We start from the raw sequence: 20,383 nt of genomic DNA, 5'->3' as shown, positions 1-20,383 counted from the left end.
TTAGAATTTCATCGAATGAAGTTTTTTGAAATCGTTGAAATTTATCATTTTTATCTACTACACTAATTCACCCCCACTTTTCTTAGTGTTGTTCTTGATCCTAACAGAGCTGGTCCATGTAGCCCTCCCGTGCTCACTCGCTCTCCCTGACCAACTTATCGAAGAAGAGGAAGTGGCGGAGGCAATAGCGACGAACGAAGACAGAGAGGCAGAGGTAGTAGAGGCCGGAAAAGAAGGTGATGGAGAGCTAGACCACCACGTCATAGGTGCAACAGGTGAGAGCATAGAAGAGGACGAATTGATACACGGTGTGAACGAAAATGCCTAGGAGAAGGAAGAGAAACTAGGAGATCTTTATCAATTACATAAGATGATGTGTGTGCCTTCTTGATCATATAATATATGCTTTTATGCACTTTTTTCTTGAAATTTATACAATTACTTTGTAGTACCTTAAAAGGAATGGACCGGTTATAATTTGGAATCGAGATTATTTTCTTTATGTTTCTTTGTCTTGAATTATTAATAATTGACTAAGGTTCAAACGCTAAGCTTTGACATTTTCAACAACATAACCAAAATATCTAAATATATATAGTTGACTTTTAAACATTATTCATTGCCTCCTTTACAATTAACTAAAAACATTATTCATTGCCTGTCTGTCTCATAAAATATTCATGATATTCTATGAAAAACGTCAGAATATTGATTGGTAATTTCATGTACCAGACGTCATATCTAAACCAACACACCTTTTACTCTAAGAAAGAAAACATAAATCTTGATCGCACCACTATGGGCTGATCATCGACTTCACTTTCGAGATTTGAATGCTTAGTTCCTTCGATCACAACCAAACGCTACTCATAACCTCCGATTGATCATTTCATAGCTCAGCCTACTCCAACCTCACAACAGTAGGGACGCGTTTGTAATTTCAAGCTCTGGATTGGGTAATTAATAGTGTTGGTTGTGATAAAAGGTGCAGATAGCATAAAGAGGAGAGTGAATCTAACAACCAGATCTGTTCTCTATTATTTATAATGAATTGACTATAAAAGGAAAATAAACTAATAATTCGAAGAGAGGGAGAGGAAAAAAATAAAGTGAAGACAAAGAGGAGTAGAAAGGAAGCGGAAGTTTGGCCAAAGGGCGGCAAAAAGCCCTAACAGCTTCTTCCGGATCGGAATTCCCTCCCATGGACTGGCGATCGCGGATCCCGACCTGGTCATCGCGCTCCGCGTCGCCAGATCGAGCCCGTCGAGCTCCGGATCGCGCGATCTCTCTCCCGTTTCGATCCGTGTAGGCTCGCCGGCGCCTGCTGCTCCCGCTGCTACCCCGCCCGGCTCCGAGGCCTCCATGCGCTCCCCGCCCTTCGCCGGAAGGATCTCCGCTGAGCTCGGTGAATTTGCGTCGCCCTTGCTCGGTTGGGATCGGCGATGGGGGTGGGGGGCTGTCGGCAAGTTTCGTGGGTTTCCAACTGTAGAGGTACTGTTCGTGCTTGTGTTTTGTTTAGCGATTCTTGATTTCATTTGGTTCAGAGCGTGTTTAAGTGGCGGTACGTAATGGCCGTGGGTTGGAGGTGCTGATGGATTAAACCATCCTTTTGAGTTATTGTTTCTTGAATTTACCTATATCTACACTGCAACCTTTGTTTTGGAAGCTAAAACGAGTTTATTTCTGGACGTCTGACACCTACGTGATTCTATGGATATCTATTTCGAGTATGCCCAGCAATGCTGTCTTTTCTTGGGTTGCTTTCGGTATGATCAATATTGTGTCATATTGTTGTAGCTTACTGTTAGGATAAAGAACCAAACATCCTGGATGCCAATTTTAAAGAAACATGTCAAACCCTGTTTGGTTTGTTGAACATGATCTTCATCGGACCTTGATTTCTGACTTGCAGGATTATTCAAACTATCGACAAAGATACTGTTTCTGGGCTTTCTGTTTATTGTAATATATTTGCAAGTGGTTACTGAAGCAAAGCCTGCCAGTCATATACCAGAAGCAGCGGTGATATCTCCAGCTGCTTCTCCTTCAGATGGATGGGATAAAGCTCATTCCACGATCACACTATCAAAAGATGAAATTCCTTTGCCAGCTAGTCTTCCTCTGGTCAACAGAAGGCACAGGAAGTACTCTTTACAGCAGGCTGCATCTTCACCATTGGCAATCAGAGCTTCACTGATACATCGCTTGCTAACCACTGTTGGTGTGCCCGCTTCACGCTTGTCGAGTTTTGTAAGTCCGATGATAGAGCATGACCAACACCCTTCCACAGAGTTTGCTGTTACTCCTTCACTTGTTGGCTATTCTGATCCAGCATATTCAAACTTAAGTTCGGTTCCTTTTGGATTAACACAACCACCTTTGTCTCCTCAAACTGGTAAGATTGATATGCTATTTCAAATTTATTCTACCATTCTGATACGACAGCTTAAGTTCATTCTTTTGTAATTTGCTAAAGTAGTTAACTTACAGGACACAATTCTCTTTTATAGGTTTTGAATACCGTACCGTATCGGTGTACTGATCGATACGGTACGTACCGAGCATTCCAATACATGGTACACTAAGATGTGCCAATGTATTGCCCGTACCGAGCGGTATAGTACGGTATTGCAAATCAGGTTTTATATTCTTGTTAAGTTGTTATAATGGTTATTTTCTCTTGATAGTTGATACTATCACCACAAATATAATGTTTTGTCTTCCTAACATGGACCTCCTCCTAGAGGTGTAGTAATGGACATTTACTAAAGGTGATTGATGTCTATTAGTTCCAATTTCTAGGTTGTTAGACATCAATCAAAATTTGAAGAAATATTACAAGAATGTTTTAGAATTCATTATCATTTTTACATTAAGGATTTGTGTAATCTGCATAAATTCTCAGTAGGTGTTATCGTGCTATGAGTAAATGATATTCATTTTAAATAGAGAGTAGCATATAAATGTTTTCGCTGAAAAGCAAAAGAAACATGACTTCTTCGTGGACAATAAAGATCAAGGTAGAAACTCTGTCTCTTGAAAATGTTATTCAGTTGGTAAAAACTTTTCCAATTTGAACTTTTTAAGCATAGAAAGGTGTTTCTCATCTGATTATCCTGAAAGTATTAACCAGTTGAACTAAGATAAGAAACCAATATTCTTTTGGGCAATTGCCATATTTAATATAATCATTTTTAATGTTATCATTGGAGCAGAATGTTGTGAGCCGAACATGGTGCAGAGACGAGGTACGCAAGATTGCCATTGCGTGTACCCAGTGAAAGTTGAGCTCTTCCTACAGAATGTTTCTCTGATATCAAATTGGAGCAATGAATTTCTTCAAGAACTGGCTTATCAACTTGAACTGCGCATTGATCAATTTGAGATCGTTAATTTTTATGTTGTTGGTGCATTTGGGTTAAATATCACAATGAACATAGCCCCACATACAGGGTTAAGTTTCTCTGCAGATAAAGTCATTGCAATGAATTCTTCGCTTGCACTGCATAGGGTCCGCGTCAACCCGGATCTAGTTGGCGACTACAGGCTTCTCAATTTGACTTGGTTTAGGCCACTTGCTCCTCCACCTGGTAATCTCTAGAAGGACTTATTAAATTCAGGTTATTAGATGTCAGTAAGTTTATGTATGTGCATTTTATTATATTTTAATCCATGATTTTTGTAAGTTGCAGTCTTTAGCATTATCTGTGTACTATTGCTTCTCTCTTTACCATCAGCTAGGTTTGTAACGCCCATTTCATTTTCAAGAAACATGCAAATATAGTATGGTGCTGAACTACTAAACATGCAGAAAATTAACATAAATTTGTACAAGTAATTTGCAACACTTTAGTTGTTAATTAGTCACTTGACATGAATCAACATCATGGAACAAATGACATAGTTAATCAACCTGAACTACATATCTGCCAGTGGTTTTATAATGTAGCAACCAAGTTGTTTGGGTAATCATGATATCATTTTTTATATGTGATGTAAGATCACAGTATCACACATTTCATGGTTTCAATTTTTTTATGTATCAACCTCTTTGAACCACTTAAGCACGGGATTTATGTAATGTAGACAGAGATAAAAAGTGTGTCACATTGGAAGTGCAAAAATTTGACATTCTTTAGGAATGTATTTTGAGGAAGCAACAAGAAATATTGAACAATTTGTACTGTTCAATATTTTATGAAAGTCAAAATCATGCAAGAAAAGATTATCATGCAAGAAAAGATTACTTTGTCATATTGCAAATGTACAGGATTGTTTTTATGAGAAAAAAAAACATATCTGCATTTTTGAGGTATATTTTGTATAGTTCTCTCATCCACTATTTTGATCTGATTCAATGTCGAGGGACACTTGGACTTTTCTCGGGTCCACTTTCCCATTAACTTCAAAAAGTGAAATAAACTTCAGGACCTAAACAGGTTAAATTGCAGATGCACATTTATGTTAGCTTTAGTGTTGATTAGTCCATGATAGCTTCTATTTTTAGAAGAAATTGGACTACTTTTAGCCCTTATAGACTTAATGTATCCTGTGGTTGTCTATTTTGTGATCACACTATTTCTGCTTTTAAGGTGTTAGTGCTGTTGGAAACTTGAGGACTATCTTGTATCATGAGTGTCCAAATCAACTAAGCTTACTAGATGTAGCTTCTATTTCAGCTGCATCTGTTCTTCTTTAGCTTGACTGTACCCTTCTAGGGGTTTTTTCATAATGCACCTTTCATTTTTCAGCAAAGCTCTTTTTTAATGGTTAAGCATATAGATACATCCAAGAGTTCTAGTATCTTATCTCGTATAATTATCTGTTTTTCTTAGTTGTATACATAATAAAGAATCTCTCACTTTCCATGCGAACTATCTGCATTTATCTTTTGTTGAAAATTAGAATGATTTTATAATTCCAGATGGAATCTGATGAAATGATGACAGACTTTTCAATCTTGTTCTCCAGCACCTTTTCGAGCTATATCACCTATGGCTTCACCACCTGCAGTGCCCTACTTGCCAACATCTGCACCAAATTATGATTCTGGAGGCCAAAAACATTTAAGTATTTTTATAATTATTGGGATATGTATCAGTGTTATCATCATTGTTACTTTGGTCATGCTAGTAATCTGTTCCCGCACATCTAGCAAAGGGAAGGAGGTACCAGCCGAAGAAGCAGGTATATGTTTATGTTCTATTTTGTTGCCTAAACTTGCATGTATATGGAAGGCTATCCACATCTAGTACAATGTTATGCAGAAATTTATGGAATGTCTGAACGGTAGAGATGTTATACAAACTGAGATTTGGGGTGGATCCAATACTACCAAAGGTTGCAGAGGAACTGATTTTTAATGCATATCTCTGTCTAGAACTGGAAAGTTGATTTTGAAGCTTACTCATTGTGGCTAAGAGGAGGAAAAGTTACTCATTACAGCATGTGGACCCCCTTGAACCGGGCAGTCCACTTCTGAAATAGGACTTACTGCCTGGTAGGTCCTGTCAAACAGGCTTACCCTCCAGTTCAAGGCTGTTACTAGGCCTGTAACTGAGCAGTAATCCCATATGGGTTGAGAAAAGCTTAAGAGGGCTGTAGGGGTCTCTTTGAACCGCCCTTTTTTGTCCCTTTTTTCTCAAATCCAGCACCCCTTCTCATTCTCATTCTCATTTCTTTCCCTCACATAAATTTCCCCTGATTCTTCCAAATCCTACTAAAACCTCTCCTAAATTCAAGCAATAGTTAAAGGGCAGCCCCAATTTCTCAAGGAGAAAGTTGGGACCCGAAGATCCAGCTGATATTTCTTCAAAATTAGGTAACTCTGAACCTACTTTGTTAACCTATTTACTTGAATTTAGTTTCAGTTAGGTCAAGATTGGGGAGATTTTTCCTATGCATCTCTGATAACTGATTTGCACTTAATTTAGGGCTTGATTCATAAAGATCAAGCCCCAGACTTGTGGATCTAGGCTAGGTCCACCTGGTTTCAGGCTAGATTTTTGTGAATTGATGCTTCAAGCCTTCAACTTTGCCTAAACTTATTATATGATTATTTATTATGCTTAATTGCTTAGATGACTGTTAACTTGTTTGTGTAATGCAATGTGTTCTCTAGATACAGCCCATGTTCCTTTTCTGATATATGTTTTGATGCAATATTTGTTGTTTTTTATACTTAAATCACTTTAATTTTATGAATCTTATTAGGGTTCATCATTAAAAGGTAGAAACAATCATGAAATAGGGTTTCTGTAGGGTTTTTGCCAAACAAATGTAGCCTTCGAGCATGTTGCAACATGTGCCGACATATCATGTGAATGTATGCCGGCACATACCAGACCTGTATCAGTTCGGCTGTGGATTGACATCAGTCTAATGCACGATATTGAAAACATTGGTTTAGGCCAGGGTCTGCCATACCGAACCGTACCGCCCGGTACGGGCGGTATGTACCGTCCGACAGGTTGTCGGTACGCGGACCGCATGTTACCGGTCCGAATGCACTGTAGCACTGTAGCAGTGCTACAGTACTCGGTACACCTGGGTGTACCGCTCGGTATACCGTACCATACCGGTACCAAGCCCAGATCGAAATACCGGTACGGTACGGTATTGCGAACCTTGGTTTAGGCTATATATAGAGCCAATCTATGTTCCAGTTATTTTAACTTTGAATTTAGGTTAGATTAAGCCAAGATTTTTATTTTGTTGCTAGCGAGCAAGATCAGACCCTTCAAATTAATATAGGATACCTTTCCTATCATATTTACATTTTTCATCTTTTTTTTGAAACCTTTCATGTTCAAGATTTTTTGATATGTTGGATGCCTATTAGATTTTGTTAATTGTTATTGTTTCTTAGTTTATTTAGAGTCCCAAGAAGATTTTTGATTTGATAAATTTGGAGAGTAGAGCTATATGGCATTTTTAACAACAGTCATCGATCTAAGCTCTATGGAGGTAGTCATGGAATTGTGCAAATGTGTGGGAGTTGGTTGAATGAGAAGAATAGAGAAACCAATTGGCATCTTTGGCGAAGCAGATGGAAGATTGGGCGACACTGGAACAAGTTGGAGGTGGTTGATGGTTAGAAGATAAGTCCATAGCTTTCTCTTGGTTTTGCTAAAGAGACTCTGGAAAAGTTGGAAATTTGAACTACATCCAGAAAAAAGCAGAAAATGGTTGGAATTGAAGGCAATTAAATCAGATATTTCCATATCAAAGGTTCTCTTGAACAACAAAATCACTAGAATCTCGTTGAGTGCAAGTGTTTAACATGAAAAATACTGGAAATATCGACATTAGTCGAGCTTCCACAAAAATAATGAAGCTTTCTCAGAGTTTGATTGATGCATGAGCACCATGGTGCACAATAGCATCCCAACATTGAGTCATAAGTTCACAATTTTATAAATTTAGAAAAAGCAATGCAATTTATCTTGAAAAATACAATTTAAATATTCATTAGAAAATGTTCCACATATATCTTATCACATAAAATAAAATAGTATGTATACTGATTGGCAATAATATTAGAATCCATCTATAATCTAGAAAAGGCAATTGATGATAAATGAAGACTTGTGTTCATAAAGATATTGTCCCCCATCTTGCAATAGGAAGAAATCAAACATTGGAATCAGAAGATTGTTCCTCCTCAAATAATTTTTTAAAGAACATGAAATTGAAAAAGGTAAATCCAACTTATTTTATGGTTATTTTCCATCTTTTCATTAAATATAAACAAGACTCATAAAATTGAAGTGGTTCTTTGAGTTTAAAGAATGAGCATTGCATGAAAACATGTATGAAAAAGGAACACAAGTTATTATCTAAGGAATCCCTTATAATGCACAAACACAGTATATCTTCTTTAGCAAATAAGTATATCAAATGATTGTATAATATGATCATATAATATAATCATATATCTGATCGTCATGATTTGGTGATGGGTGGTCAGGATTCTGGATGTAATGAAGCTATAGATTATTGCAATACATCATAGGACATCTGATAAACAATGTGTCACTGGTGCGTTAATGTGGTAGTAGTTGTTGCCTCAACCTGAACCACATGTCAGGAGGCTCCTCATGCAAGTAAGATTGTGGCAACTGGCAAGTACGGATTCATAGGTTATATTGCACCTATGCCATGGCTCGTCAGTGTACCATTGCATGCTGTAAAGGGCATTTGAGTCTGAAGTGAATGACCGACTATTATCATTCATCTGTTGGCCCTAAGACCCAGGGTAGTGGAAGGCTGAGAATGCAAGGAACTCCTATATGGCTTAATGTTATGTGGGTTCTGTTTCATATCCTCGTATGAATCAACAGCTGTTGACTTTGCGATCATAAACAAGTTGCATGAGTACTCGTGCTTCATGATCTATATCTTGGATAACATGATTGAAATACTGCTCCTCACTCCATGCTCCATCTATTCAGGTCCAAGTTGGGGAACATTGGATTGGCCATTTTGGCTATCATCATTGGTTGATGTACTATTGTTCACATCGTTACTATCTCCCTGAACCTTATGAAGTATGAACTATGAAGGTGTATCATCATCTGATTAGACTTGTAGCTCATTGAGTGTGTTATATGGATCAACCAACTGTGAGGCATGACCCTTTCCCTTGTTGTGATGGCCGAATGTATGACCCTGCTATGTGCTGCCATGAACCCTAGAAGACTAACAGCTCAAAGGACAGCCATGACCTGACTTTGGATGTTGCTCTTCCTTGTTAGGATCCTCTAATCCTCGTTGTTTCTCTTACTCTTGTCTTGCCTCAAAAATGAAAATAAGATGAATGTGACTGGTATCCTGCCTCATCGGAGTGTTTAGACCCTCCTCCCCTGTGTGAACCCGATTGAGCATCGAATCCGAGTCATCATGTTAAAGCTAGAAATCGAACGAATCAACCTGGGTTATTCTGTTTTCTTATCAATCTCAACACAAAGCAGTCTCAATGTCTGTGTACTGTAGCAGATGTAAACTAGTTTCTCCCAGCGTTTGCATGAGAGTCGCTTGCGAACTTTCATATGAACCAAGATGAATAGTGACTAATTATGTTCGCAACCACTGGATGATATGATCTGTTATAAAACCCACATTCCTACTCTCTTCAAATTTGGTATCGGTCCTGAGAATTATAGCCACCACTCAATTGCAGAAGGGCAGTGAAGACTTATTTTAGATAAACTTGATTAAGGTAAGTACAAGACAAATTATACGGTTCAGTTGTATTACCAAGATCCATATGATCTGAGTATGATATTGTGATGTTCTCGATGAACATGCTAGAAGCTTCGGGACCATCCTTATATTAACAAATATAAATAGTAATTGAATATTAAATATGGACTCAATGGTGAAATATCTTAAATTCCTAATATATAATTTATTATACCTCAATTCTATTGTTGGAAGCCCTGTTGACATCTGGCTTAAATCTGTATGTCACATTCTGCAGTGCCAACAATAGCTTGTCATCATGGTATTGGATAATAGAAATAGTTTGCACCAACGTGGCTGGAAATTTCATAGAAAATATTTACTTTTGGAGATTGCAAGCTAACTATAGAAAAACTCTCAAAGCATACATCCGATAGATAATCAGCTTATCCTTCAGTATTTTCACTTTCTGGAAGGAACTCAAAGTGATGGCTTTGTGTTGGGAGATTGATTCAGGATGCTTTGGAAATGAACATTGTTAATTTCCTGTAACAGACTAACAGATGGCAACAAATTTCTCTCAACATAATTTCAGATGCTTTGGATGCAAGCAAAGGTTCATTACTTCATATTACTGTTTGCTTAGCTGCTGCTACTCAGAGTTCCATTACAGGATTTCTTACTTTTGTTAATTCTTAGTTAGATCATATTGAGTTGCTTTCCTTCTTTAACGATCAATTTTGATGTGATATAATTGTTATATTTTTAGACATTCATCGTAATTTTACTTTGCAGTAAAGTCAAGGACTGCAGATGCAGTTTCTGTAGAAGGGTCTCTTCCTCATCTCACCAGTACACGGTTCCTTTCGTATGAGGAGCTCAAAGAGGCTACAAATAATTTTGAGCCTGCCAGCATAGTTGGGGAAGGTGGGTTTGGTCGTGTTTTCAAGGGTGTATTGAGTGATGGGACAGCTGTTGCCATCAAGAAGCTCTCTAGCGGAGGACACCAAGGAGATAAAGAATTCCTGGTTGAGGTTGAGATGCTGAGCAGGCTGCATCATAGAAATCTTGTGAAACTTGTTGGTTACTGTGGCAGCCGTGATTCGTCACAAAATCTTCTTTGCTATGAGCTTGTTCCAAATGGCAGCTTGGAGTCCTGGCTTCATGGTAGTATTAGATTTTTGCTGTAGTTTCTGCTTAGAGTTTTTCATATCGAACCTCGATTTCATTTAAATACAGGCAAAAGTTTCTTATTATTATGCTAATACTTACATTTTCTTCAGGCCCCCTGGGAGGAAACTGTCCTTTAGATTGGGACACTAGAATGAGAATTGCTCTTGATGCTGCTAGAGGGTTAGCCTACCTACATGAGGATTCTCAACCCTGTGTGATCCACAGGGATTTCAAAGCGTCCAATATATTGCTCGAGAACAACTTCCATGCCAAGGTTTCTGACTTTGGTCTTGCCAAGCAAGCACCTGAAGGCCGTGCAAATTATCTTTCCACTCGTGTGATGGGAACATTTGGGTGAGTGGTCAATTCCTTTCTTTTCAAGTAACTTTATTTTGACCTGTGTTATGGCACCATTGAAACCCATGTCATTTCAGGTATGTAGCACCTGAGTATGCAATGACAGGACACTTGTTAGTAAAGAGTGACGTGTACAGCTATGGAGTAGTTCTACTTGAACTGCTTACAGGAAGGAGGCCTGTAGATATGTCACAACCATCTGGCCAGGAAAACCTAGTAACCTGGGTTAGACATTCTATGCCATTTATGTTTAAACTTAATCTGCATTATTCGATGGTTTCTCTTATCAGAAATTCTCATTTGTCTACATGGTGTAGGTTTCGTAGTTGAATTTGAATGAAGATTACATTGAATAAAGAAAAATGTATAATCTCCGCAAGGGAAAAAAATAGGAGCAGGAAAACACACACCATGTAGATATTCTTACAATAGTAGCTGTAGATATTCTTTTGTGATAATCTTTCTGCAATTATTGGGGTGGTCATTCTTTTTATTGACAGCCTTCTGCAGAAAAATAAACACACAATACCGACATAAAAGTATAAAACAATTCATTAAACAACAAATCATATTCATTTATACATCCTGATACTTGCAGGCCCGGCCAATTCTTCGTGACAATAATAGATTAGAGGAGCTTCCAGACCCTAGGCTTGCAGGTAAGTACCCAAAGGATGATTTTGTCCGAGTTTGCACAATTGCAGCAGCTTGTGTTGCACATGAGGCAAATCAGAGGCCCACGATGGGCGAAGTGGTGCAGTCGCTTAAAATGGTACAGCATGTTGCTGAGTGCCAGGATCCCCTTCCAACCCCATCAACCCATCCCAAGAACAAGCAGTCTTCAACTACCTATGAATCAGATGCCACTTCGTCGATGTTCTCTTCTGGTCCTTTCTCTGGCCTAAGCCTTTTTGACAATGACAACATCTCCAAGGCTGCAGTGTTTTCCGAGGATCTGCACGAGGGTCGATGAGGTTGAAGCTCAAGCAAATCATAAAGAGGGCTGGGATAATGGCTCGTAATAGAAATTGAAGATTTTGTGTATGTTGTATATTTCGATTATCATCAACCTGAATCTTTGGAGTCCATATTTACGAAAATATCAACTAGTCTTATTTTGTTTGTAATTCATTAAATGTCAGTCCTCACATTTATTTAATGAATTATTATTTTTCCTTTTTTTTTTTCCTGGAATCCAGTCAAGGCTGATATGAGTACTATAATAATATTATGTTTTTGTTAATCCTCACACTTGCTTATTAGGGTGAATTCATGAAGAAAATCTTTTCTTGATCAGGTACGAGTTTAATCCCAGCAGATACTGATCGTTTTATACCACTACAAAATACTGTATTATGAACTGACCGCTATAAATCATGACTGGCTTTTGTCTTCTCATAGGCTGACCACCTGATTTGATCAGATGATCTCTCATGTTGTTACCTCTTTCTGCTTCCAGGATTACAGAATCCGTCAGGCAGCCAATGGCTGCATTACTTCCAAAACGAACTTAAAAGTTTTGTTTTGTAACAACTCATGCAAGCTTAAACTAATAATGGTTAGAAAAGCTCATCAGATATAAAAGATAAATTGGCGATTGCTTATAATAATTCACATCGGAAAGTAAGTACGACTTGCAGATGCAATTTATCAGCTTTGGATCATAATAACGTCTACCTATTTTAAAAAAATGTATATATTGTTAATATGAGACCAATAATAATGCACTGCACTGACCAATCAAAATGTTTCAATAGAAACATAATGTCCATCTGTTTTTTCTTTTACGAAGGATAAATGATGAGTTTTGATCTCAGCATCTTAGAATAATCTAAGAAAACCCTTTATCGGTCAGAGGTAGTAGTAGCATTTTGTATCTAGCGAAAAGATGGCCTCAGCAAAGCATGAGTTCGGTGATTTATGCTAAGGCAATTCTGGAAGACTGCTCTAATAAAGACACTAATAGAGTGGCAAAAAAATGGGGAATAATTCATGTGTTTTTAAGTTCACATGTAGGACGAGGAGGAGAAGGTCCTCCTCCTCCTCTCTTTCCCTTCACCCTTTTATCCTCATCATCTGCTTCATTTCCTTCGTATAGGTCGGTCATCCAATGAGCATTTGGGCCATTTCCTCAACCATATCAAATTTTTTATGTACACGATCTTGAACCAAATTGGATTGATTTAAATATTCAATATATGCATCACATCATATACATATGTATATATATACATATATATACATATACAAAACTGATTATGTGTTTTTATTATTGGCAGTTGCATTTGAGTAGCTGAATTACCGATTTCGAGCTATAGCCCTATAAGGAGTAGTGAAAGTATTGTTGTCAGCTGCTCCATTCTTATAGTTAGTAGATCATACCCCGAGCTGAAGAGTTATGGAAGGGAAGGGTAGCTCAGTTTCAAACCGAGCAAGGGCAGTCTTAGATGCTGCAGCTAGAGGATCCGGATCAGCTGTTAAAGAAAAAGAAAGTAAGCCCAAGATCGAGTAGGGGTAGGCTGAGAGAAGAGGAAATAAGGCTTTACATTTGGGGTAGATATAATGCTGGCCGGGCTTTCTAGATTCGATTCTTTAATTGCCTTCTTTGATTGTAACTAAGAGTAAGATGACTCCTCTCCGTAAGCACACAAGTAAAAGAATACAGAATGAATTGAATCAGCTCGCTAACAACTAGACGCATGAACAAGTGGTAGATTCCCAGAAGCCCTTTATGGAGTTGACTTCGCAGTTTAAGACTTATATGATTCTCAACAAGCAGCAGGAACAAGCAACGGTGAGCTAACGAGAGAGGGGAAAGGAGTTGTGGAAAATCGGATTTCATATACAAGGCGCTAAAGTCATATTTCCATTGATGAGTTGCGAGAGAAGATCAATTGGGTGGGTAGCCTAAAACTTGACTTCTGCTAACGGAGTTCTTTGTTGAAAGTGACGTTCGAGCAAAGGTCTCTGTCTGTTAAGGAAGTGAGTTGCGGTAAGGAGTTCGCCTGAGTTCCATAAGCTGTTTTGCACGCTAATACAGACGGGGTGGGGTGCAAATCTTAGTTATTAAAGAGTCAAGGTTACTCATTTCTATTGTAGGTGCACTTGATATGATTTAGAGGAGAAGCAGTGAGGATTATTAGCTCTTTTTGTAGTTGCAAGAGAGATCAATTCATTCTTTACTTGTGCCTAACCTAACGGAAAGATGGTTTCCATTCCTGCGAGTGATGGTTCCGCTACCGAGGGAGTTGGAGCAACAAGTCAGGATTTTCTTTCTGGATAATAAGGATCATAACCAGAAACAGGAGCAAGTAGGTCAGCAGTGCCAAAGTCAGATGAAGCGGAATCCGTTTCATAAGCTTGATCTACAGAATCCGCTGGAGCAGGAAAGTATCTAGGTGTTGTCGACGAAGGCAGGAAGGAAATCTAGGGGTGTAGTTCCGGAAGTGGCCAATAGAGAAATCCGTTCGAGAATCAACAGTAAGAGAATAATCCGCAGTATAGACAGTATAGAGTATAGAGTTATAGGATTAACTAGCATCCTCCTCTGGGCATCGATTAGATAGATGTGTAAAAGAGCGTATTCGTAGCAAACAACCTATTCCACTATATGCAACATATTACGTAACAATAACAGCGCAAATAAATATAGTGAACATGGGCATCTTCGATTTCCTGGTATTCCTAGTATTCCTAACAAAGGGGCTACACGGCCAGAAAGAAATCCTTAAAACAACCCGAGGCAATTTGGATTGTGACAGCAAAGTTTCGCCCTGAGCAATGAAGATAGAGAACTTGCCCATTACAATAGCATGAAACCAAAAGCATACGCTTTTGTTCTTACGAAGACTCACCGGGAAGTATGGTTTGCAAGGAGGTATATTGGCAGAGCAGGAAGATAGGCGTCGTGGGAAGCGGCTATAACTTCTCCTCCTTCGTAGCAGGTAAGGCTATTATTGATAAGGCTAGTAGAATACCTTATTGAAGCGGATAAAGCTCAATGAAGATTCTCAACTCATGGTAGCTCAGGAGTCAGAAAAGATTCTCAAAACCGTACGTATGCGTGTTAGACTATTCCCATTCCAGTCTATGGTATTGGTATTAAAGAAATGATCTTATTCTATACTAGGGCTTCCTCGGGGGTAATCAATCTTTTGACTTACTTATCTATGTATACATAATCTTTTGACTTACTTATATAAATGTATATAGTAGTGTGCCAAATGGTACAACTCCTCCATGCAATGCAAAGGGTCAAACTCTTCGGTTCTTTCCTTTTTCTATCAAAATATATCCCTTGTAGCTCTTAATGTCATTAATCTTCCTGTACCCGTAGGAGATTTAAGATGGAATGCTTGGGTTACGTCTTTCTATAAAGTAAAAAAAAGCGATAAGACTGTTTCCTCTCTGGGGCTATAGGAGAAGGAATTAATTCCTGTCTAAAGCATGTCTCTTGGAGGCACTCATGAAGTGAGGGAGAAGGTGCGTAGCCGCTGTTATGTTAGGAAAAAGACGCTAGTGAACTCGGTTTTTTTAAGAGGTATTTGAATTTTGGACATTTCTTTCTTGATGCGAACCTCGTACGTAATAGAAGAAAAAGATATTACTTGTGTTGAGATTTGATTCATAGTTACAGAGTAATTTCAATAACTACCTCAATCATGATCTAGTAGTTATAGGATAATTTCAATAGCTACTACAATCATGATCTAATAGTTATAGGGTGGTTACAACTAGATCTTATAAATAGGATCATAGTTCATGAAGCAAGGATATCTTGTAAGTGTTCTTGTCAATACTATATCAGTTTTCTTGAGTCAGAAATGATTCTTTTTACTTGTATCGTAGTATAAGCCAAAAGGATTTCATAAGCGATAAAATCAGACTCGGCGTAACATCTTCGTCTTGATTGAAACCAACATGGTTAGCTCCAACGAGCACAAGCAAATATAGTTGCATTATCCCAAGTATGTATTTAGCTCGGAAAGAATCCTCTAAGACCGGAACCTTTCTTGTTAAACATCCTCATTGGCCATTTGATCCATTTGACCAACCCAACTCTAAAAGATTGACCAAGCTTTGAAGAAAAAAGAGAGGAAGCGAAGCTTAAGCTACTTTAACCTATGGAGGCAACTGATTCATGAAATAACAATACGTCCTAAATACATCGGCTCGGCATCCGATTGAGCTCCATCGTCACATCGCTTACCTTAACTACTTCATTTTATATATATATATATATATATATATATATATATATATTCATAAACAAAGTTATGTTTATGCTTGATGCCACCTTCTTGAGTTATGAGTTAGCTCTTACGACGCATAATGGTATGCATATTGCTATGAGCATTCAAAAACAAGATAAATCAAGCTTAGTATTTAATGACAATTTTTAATGGTAGCAAAAGATGTATGTAATCATTGATCCTAAATAGTTAAGAATTACAATTTTGTTGTTGTTATTATTGTTTGTATTAAATGACAACCACCCCAAATACTATGGTTTGTTATTATTGTTGTATTATGATTCCATAATACTACAAGTGAAATATTATTGATAGTCTAGAATTAAGTTCTAGAGGTAAATTGCAAGCATAGAGTTCGCCCTTTTCTTCAATTTCTTAAGTAAATTTCAATCGGTGGTTCCTCTTGTCCTTAAACAACTACCATGATTTTTTTTTTTAAATTTAACCTGAGTAGAGTCCTCAAAAACATAAATCAAACCATGTGGGGAAAGTCCAATACGCCTAAAGTGAGATTTGCTTGAGAAATGGAGGTTAGAAAAATTAAACTTAAGCCTAACTCGAAGTTGAGGGGTCAGCGTCGACCTCCCCCCTTGCTTAAGGCTGAGAGATCGATGCTGACCATGATGGAGGGATTGGGCGTCGACTCCCTTTCCACCTGAGGGGGCTAGGTTGAGCGTCATCGCCTGAGACAGGTGGGTCGGGCTCTGACCTCCTCTATTGATCACGAAGGCTGGAAGTGAACCCCCTTCCTACTCAAGTAGCAACCAAGGTGGAGGGGTAGGGCACCGACCCCCATTTGCCTAAGGTGGGCTAGTTGGCATGCATCGATCGTCTTACTGCTTGAGGTGAGAAGGATACGTTATTAGTCCTTTTTTTTTATGTGCCCAAGGTACATTGGTCGGGAACCCTTGCTCACCTTCAAAGAAATAATCAAAGAAGTATAAGACCAATATGTCATATGGACCAAATGTCGTGCTTCAAGACCATTTGCCAAAGAGCCATCGAAGCACGCCTTCAAGAAGGGACAAATTATATGGAGGTCAGTATCGACCAACCACCATCCGATATATGCCCTCCACGTGTCATCTAGGTTGGAAAGAGATAAAAATTATCCTTGTCTGCTAGTATGAACATTAATTTAAGACAAGTGGTTGTGGACTATTTCTGCCCTTCTCTTGTTAATTATATAGATAAAAGGTCAAATTGAGGTTGTTAGAGACAATTAAGAGTTGCCTCTTCGAAGAATATTCTATAGAATATATCATTCCTTTGCTACCACGTATAAAAGCTCACTTCTAGTATAGTAAAGAAATCACCTTTTACCATCAACGACTATACTTATCTATTTCGGGTTATCAACTTAAACGTCGAAGGGATCACTTAGGAAATCTTTCCCGACCTTGATCTTCAAGCAGATAGCACATCGGAGAATCCTACACATGCGGATTTGAACTACATCGATCTAACTCAGACGACAATAATATCTTCCCAAAACACACACACATAACTCATTTAATATATTTTTTGAATGTATCAATTAGTTTAATTGTTAAAATAAAAAAAATACTCCATATGTAAAGTAAAAATAAATTGACTTATTTTAAAAAAATATTTATTATAATTCCACATTTACTTATATTATCCTATATATTCTTATTTTTTATTATATGTTCAAGCTATTCTTAGGTGCATGCATATACGAACCCGCAGGTACATATGTAATTATCAACATCTTCATGTAGGTGTAGGTGTATAAAAGAAAAGAATAATTAGGTATTCTCTTTAGTTAGGAAAATAAAAGAAAAAGATTTTTTTACGAAAAATAGAAAGATAATTCTCCCACTCGCTGAGAAATCTAGACTTGTTAAATATGGGAATTTCCGGAGAAAGCCATAAGAAATGTAACGTAAAACCCAACCATTAAACGATTATTTGAATAGAATAAATTTCAATGTCAAAATTATTAATATGTTTTTTTTTGTAAGGGAAGGATAATAACAGCGAAAGATAATTTTAAATTATCGTACCAATGTCAGTGGGAGAATGACAGTCAAAAGATGAATGTTTAGCGGTAAAGGTGGTGGTAATGCATGATTTGAATAAGCTTTGTAATGGTCATGTAACACTAGTGGATAAGCTTTTGACCATTTATGGTCTTTTAATGGAACAAACAACTCAGTCAAACTCCATTGAAATGCAACATACAATACAATATAGAATGCAACCCAAATTTGACCATATGCTCAGTTGACTTGCTTGTGACTAGAGATGTGCAAAACGCACCAAACCCAGAGAGAGAGAGAGAGAGAGAGAGAGAATGACTGTTTATTGGCTCACAATCGATTATTGTTTGGGAGACGAGGAAAGCACACTGATGCAACCAACTTATGCAGAGAACACATAGGAAATCTCACGCAAACTCGATAGCAGCTCGATCGATCTACACATAGGCATCAGGATTGGCGACGAGGTAAGCTTCTGCGGCCTTGATGATTCCCGTCACAGTCTCCTTAGACCTCGCTATCTCGCTCTGGTCGTCCTCAACTCCAGGCAGGAGTTTGTAGGTGGTCACCACCTTCAGCACACATCCTCCGCCGGAGGTCGGCTCGAACTTGAAATGGCTCGTCGCTATCTCCAGCTTCGTCCCGATGTGGCCTCCTTCGAAGAGGGTCTGCTTGCACTCGAACTTGTCAACGTCCACAAAGTCCAGCCGCTCCTTCACGTAGCCGAATGGTAGTGCTGCAGTCAATACGATAACGTACGCGTCACCATGCATGTACCGTACCGTGTCACTCAAGCTTTCTCGTAGTGGATCGTACCTGGTGAGAAGTTGAGCTGCCTTACGGATCCAACAGAGCCGTCGCCTTCGAGGACGGCGCCGCTGACGACGATCTCCGGCACGACCTTAGGAGCCAAGGAGTGCCAGTCGAGGGCGGCGGCCCTGAACAGTCGATATGCCTCGACGGAGGACTCGATCTCGAGCGTCCAAGAGCCGGAAGCCATGGGTGAAGCTTCTTGAGGTGAGTTGTGAGTTGTGAGTTGTGGTGGAAGACGATGAGGTCCGTGTGGGGCTTTATAGGAGGAAGAAGGCTTTCGCGGTAGGTGGCTGAGTCACACGCACAGTGGGAGTGGTTGCACGTCAATGTTGTGTAGCGCTCTTAGGGTCATTTTTTGACCAAGTTTATTAGTTTAAAATAGCCCAATTGACACTTTATGTGTGTTTACAAGTATGAAAGTAGCCGTCTCACATGTTTATTATTTCGGTAGGTGTTGACCGAGATGGAATGCATGTACAAATATGTCATCCATCGTTAAAGTATCTTAAAGATGGGCACAATAAATAATTTTATACACCGAAAGAATGAGAGTTGATAAAAAATATTTTTATTTATGAACAATTAAATATCGATGATATATATATATATATATATATATATATGAATAATCAGATATTTTATACCTAAAGATAAAATAATCGATAAAATAATTAATGTTAGTGCTAAGAGAGAGAGAGAGAGAGAGAGAGAGAAATATTAGGAAAAGATTTTAATAAAAAAATATAAATAAAAAATTAAGATGATATATTATTGTATTGAGAGGGCATTAAAGCAAACTCACTTCTCTATCACAAAGCAATAATTTTAGGAGGTGGGATTGTCAATAAGGTGGGACGGACCGTTTCAGATTGTGGTTTAAACCATCAAGCAAAAGCAAAGGTCATAATGAATCAGCAGCATGCAGAACCAACTTGTGTTGTTTAATCTTGTCATTGTTCCTTTTATCTTCTTAGGTGTAGAGAGCATTTCTCTCCTTAATGAAAGGTCGAGATTTGCTCACCATCGATCATATACAACTTGTGAATCGGGTTTGTTGATTCCTTCCAACTTAAGTATACTCTCGTTTTTGTCTTCTCGTCGAGTTGGGTTTCTAAAACTTGTCGATTCCTTTCTTCTTTAGAGTTTGGAGGAAGACATCATAGCTTGAGAGAGCGGTGGAGCAGTGGAAAAAGGAATAATGCTCGTTCATCACTTCATGCAGACCGGCGAAAACAAAATCTAATAGATCCTTTACGTGGATAACTCAACTATTAATAATTATAATACTTGACGGTTCAATGTATATTTTTACAATCAGCATAACTATTTTGTGATGATGAGTATAAATCCGTCGGATTATCTTTATTCACTCACAAAGATAAAATCGTATGTTCATATATAAAGTGAATAATTTCTTACAAGCCTACGACATCATGTCAATAATAATCAAATGTAGACTTATCATATGAATTAACTTTTTACTCATCTTGAATGGTTATCGAGCATCTTATAAAAAAGATCACATGTGCTCCTTATATTTTTCTTAAGTAACTTAAGTTGACAGTCAAACGATGAACTTATAACATGCTCAAACACTAGATC

The 20,383-nt window shown here is 38.1% G+C and overlaps 2 protein-coding genes across 2 annotated transcripts; one reads left to right on the top strand and one right to left on the bottom strand.

Annotated features, from left to right (window-relative positions):
* The first annotated feature begins 1,075 nt into the window (after window positions 1-1,075).
* LOC135649642 (receptor-like serine/threonine-protein kinase ALE2) lies at window positions 1,076-11,899 on the top strand. The gene is made up of 8 exons (XM_065168219.1): window positions 1,076-1,491; window positions 1,913-2,395; window positions 3,216-3,590; window positions 4,972-5,187; window positions 9,979-10,350; window positions 10,467-10,710; window positions 10,791-10,938; window positions 11,312-11,899. The coding sequence occupies exons 1-8, from the start codon at window positions 1,443-1,445 to the stop codon at window positions 11,684-11,686; spliced, it is 2,262 nt and encodes a 753-aa protein (XP_065024291.1). The 5' UTR covers window positions 1,076-1,442; the 3' UTR covers window positions 11,687-11,899.
* Window positions 11,900-18,275: 6,376 nt separating this feature from the next.
* LOC103998084 (pathogenesis-related protein 1) lies at window positions 18,276-19,027 on the bottom strand. Its single transcript, XM_009419475.3, has 2 exons — window positions 18,785-19,027; window positions 18,276-18,704 (listed from the first exon to the last, which is right to left on the bottom strand). The coding sequence occupies exons 1-2, from the start codon at window positions 18,966-18,968 to the stop codon at window positions 18,406-18,408; spliced, it is 483 nt and encodes a 160-aa protein (XP_009417750.2). The 5' UTR covers window positions 18,969-19,027; the 3' UTR covers window positions 18,276-18,405.
* Window positions 19,028-20,383: the final 1,356 nt, after the last annotated feature.

The sequence above is a fragment of the Musa acuminata genome, chromosome BXJ3-9 (assembly GCF_036884655.1).
Source record: "Musa acuminata AAA Group cultivar baxijiao chromosome BXJ3-9, Cavendish_Baxijiao_AAA, whole genome shotgun sequence".
Lineage (NCBI taxonomy): Eukaryota > Viridiplantae > Streptophyta > Magnoliopsida > Zingiberales > Musaceae > Musa > Musa acuminata.
Note: the sequence above shows the minus strand (reverse complement) of the source record. Positions and strands in the feature narration are given on the sequence as shown.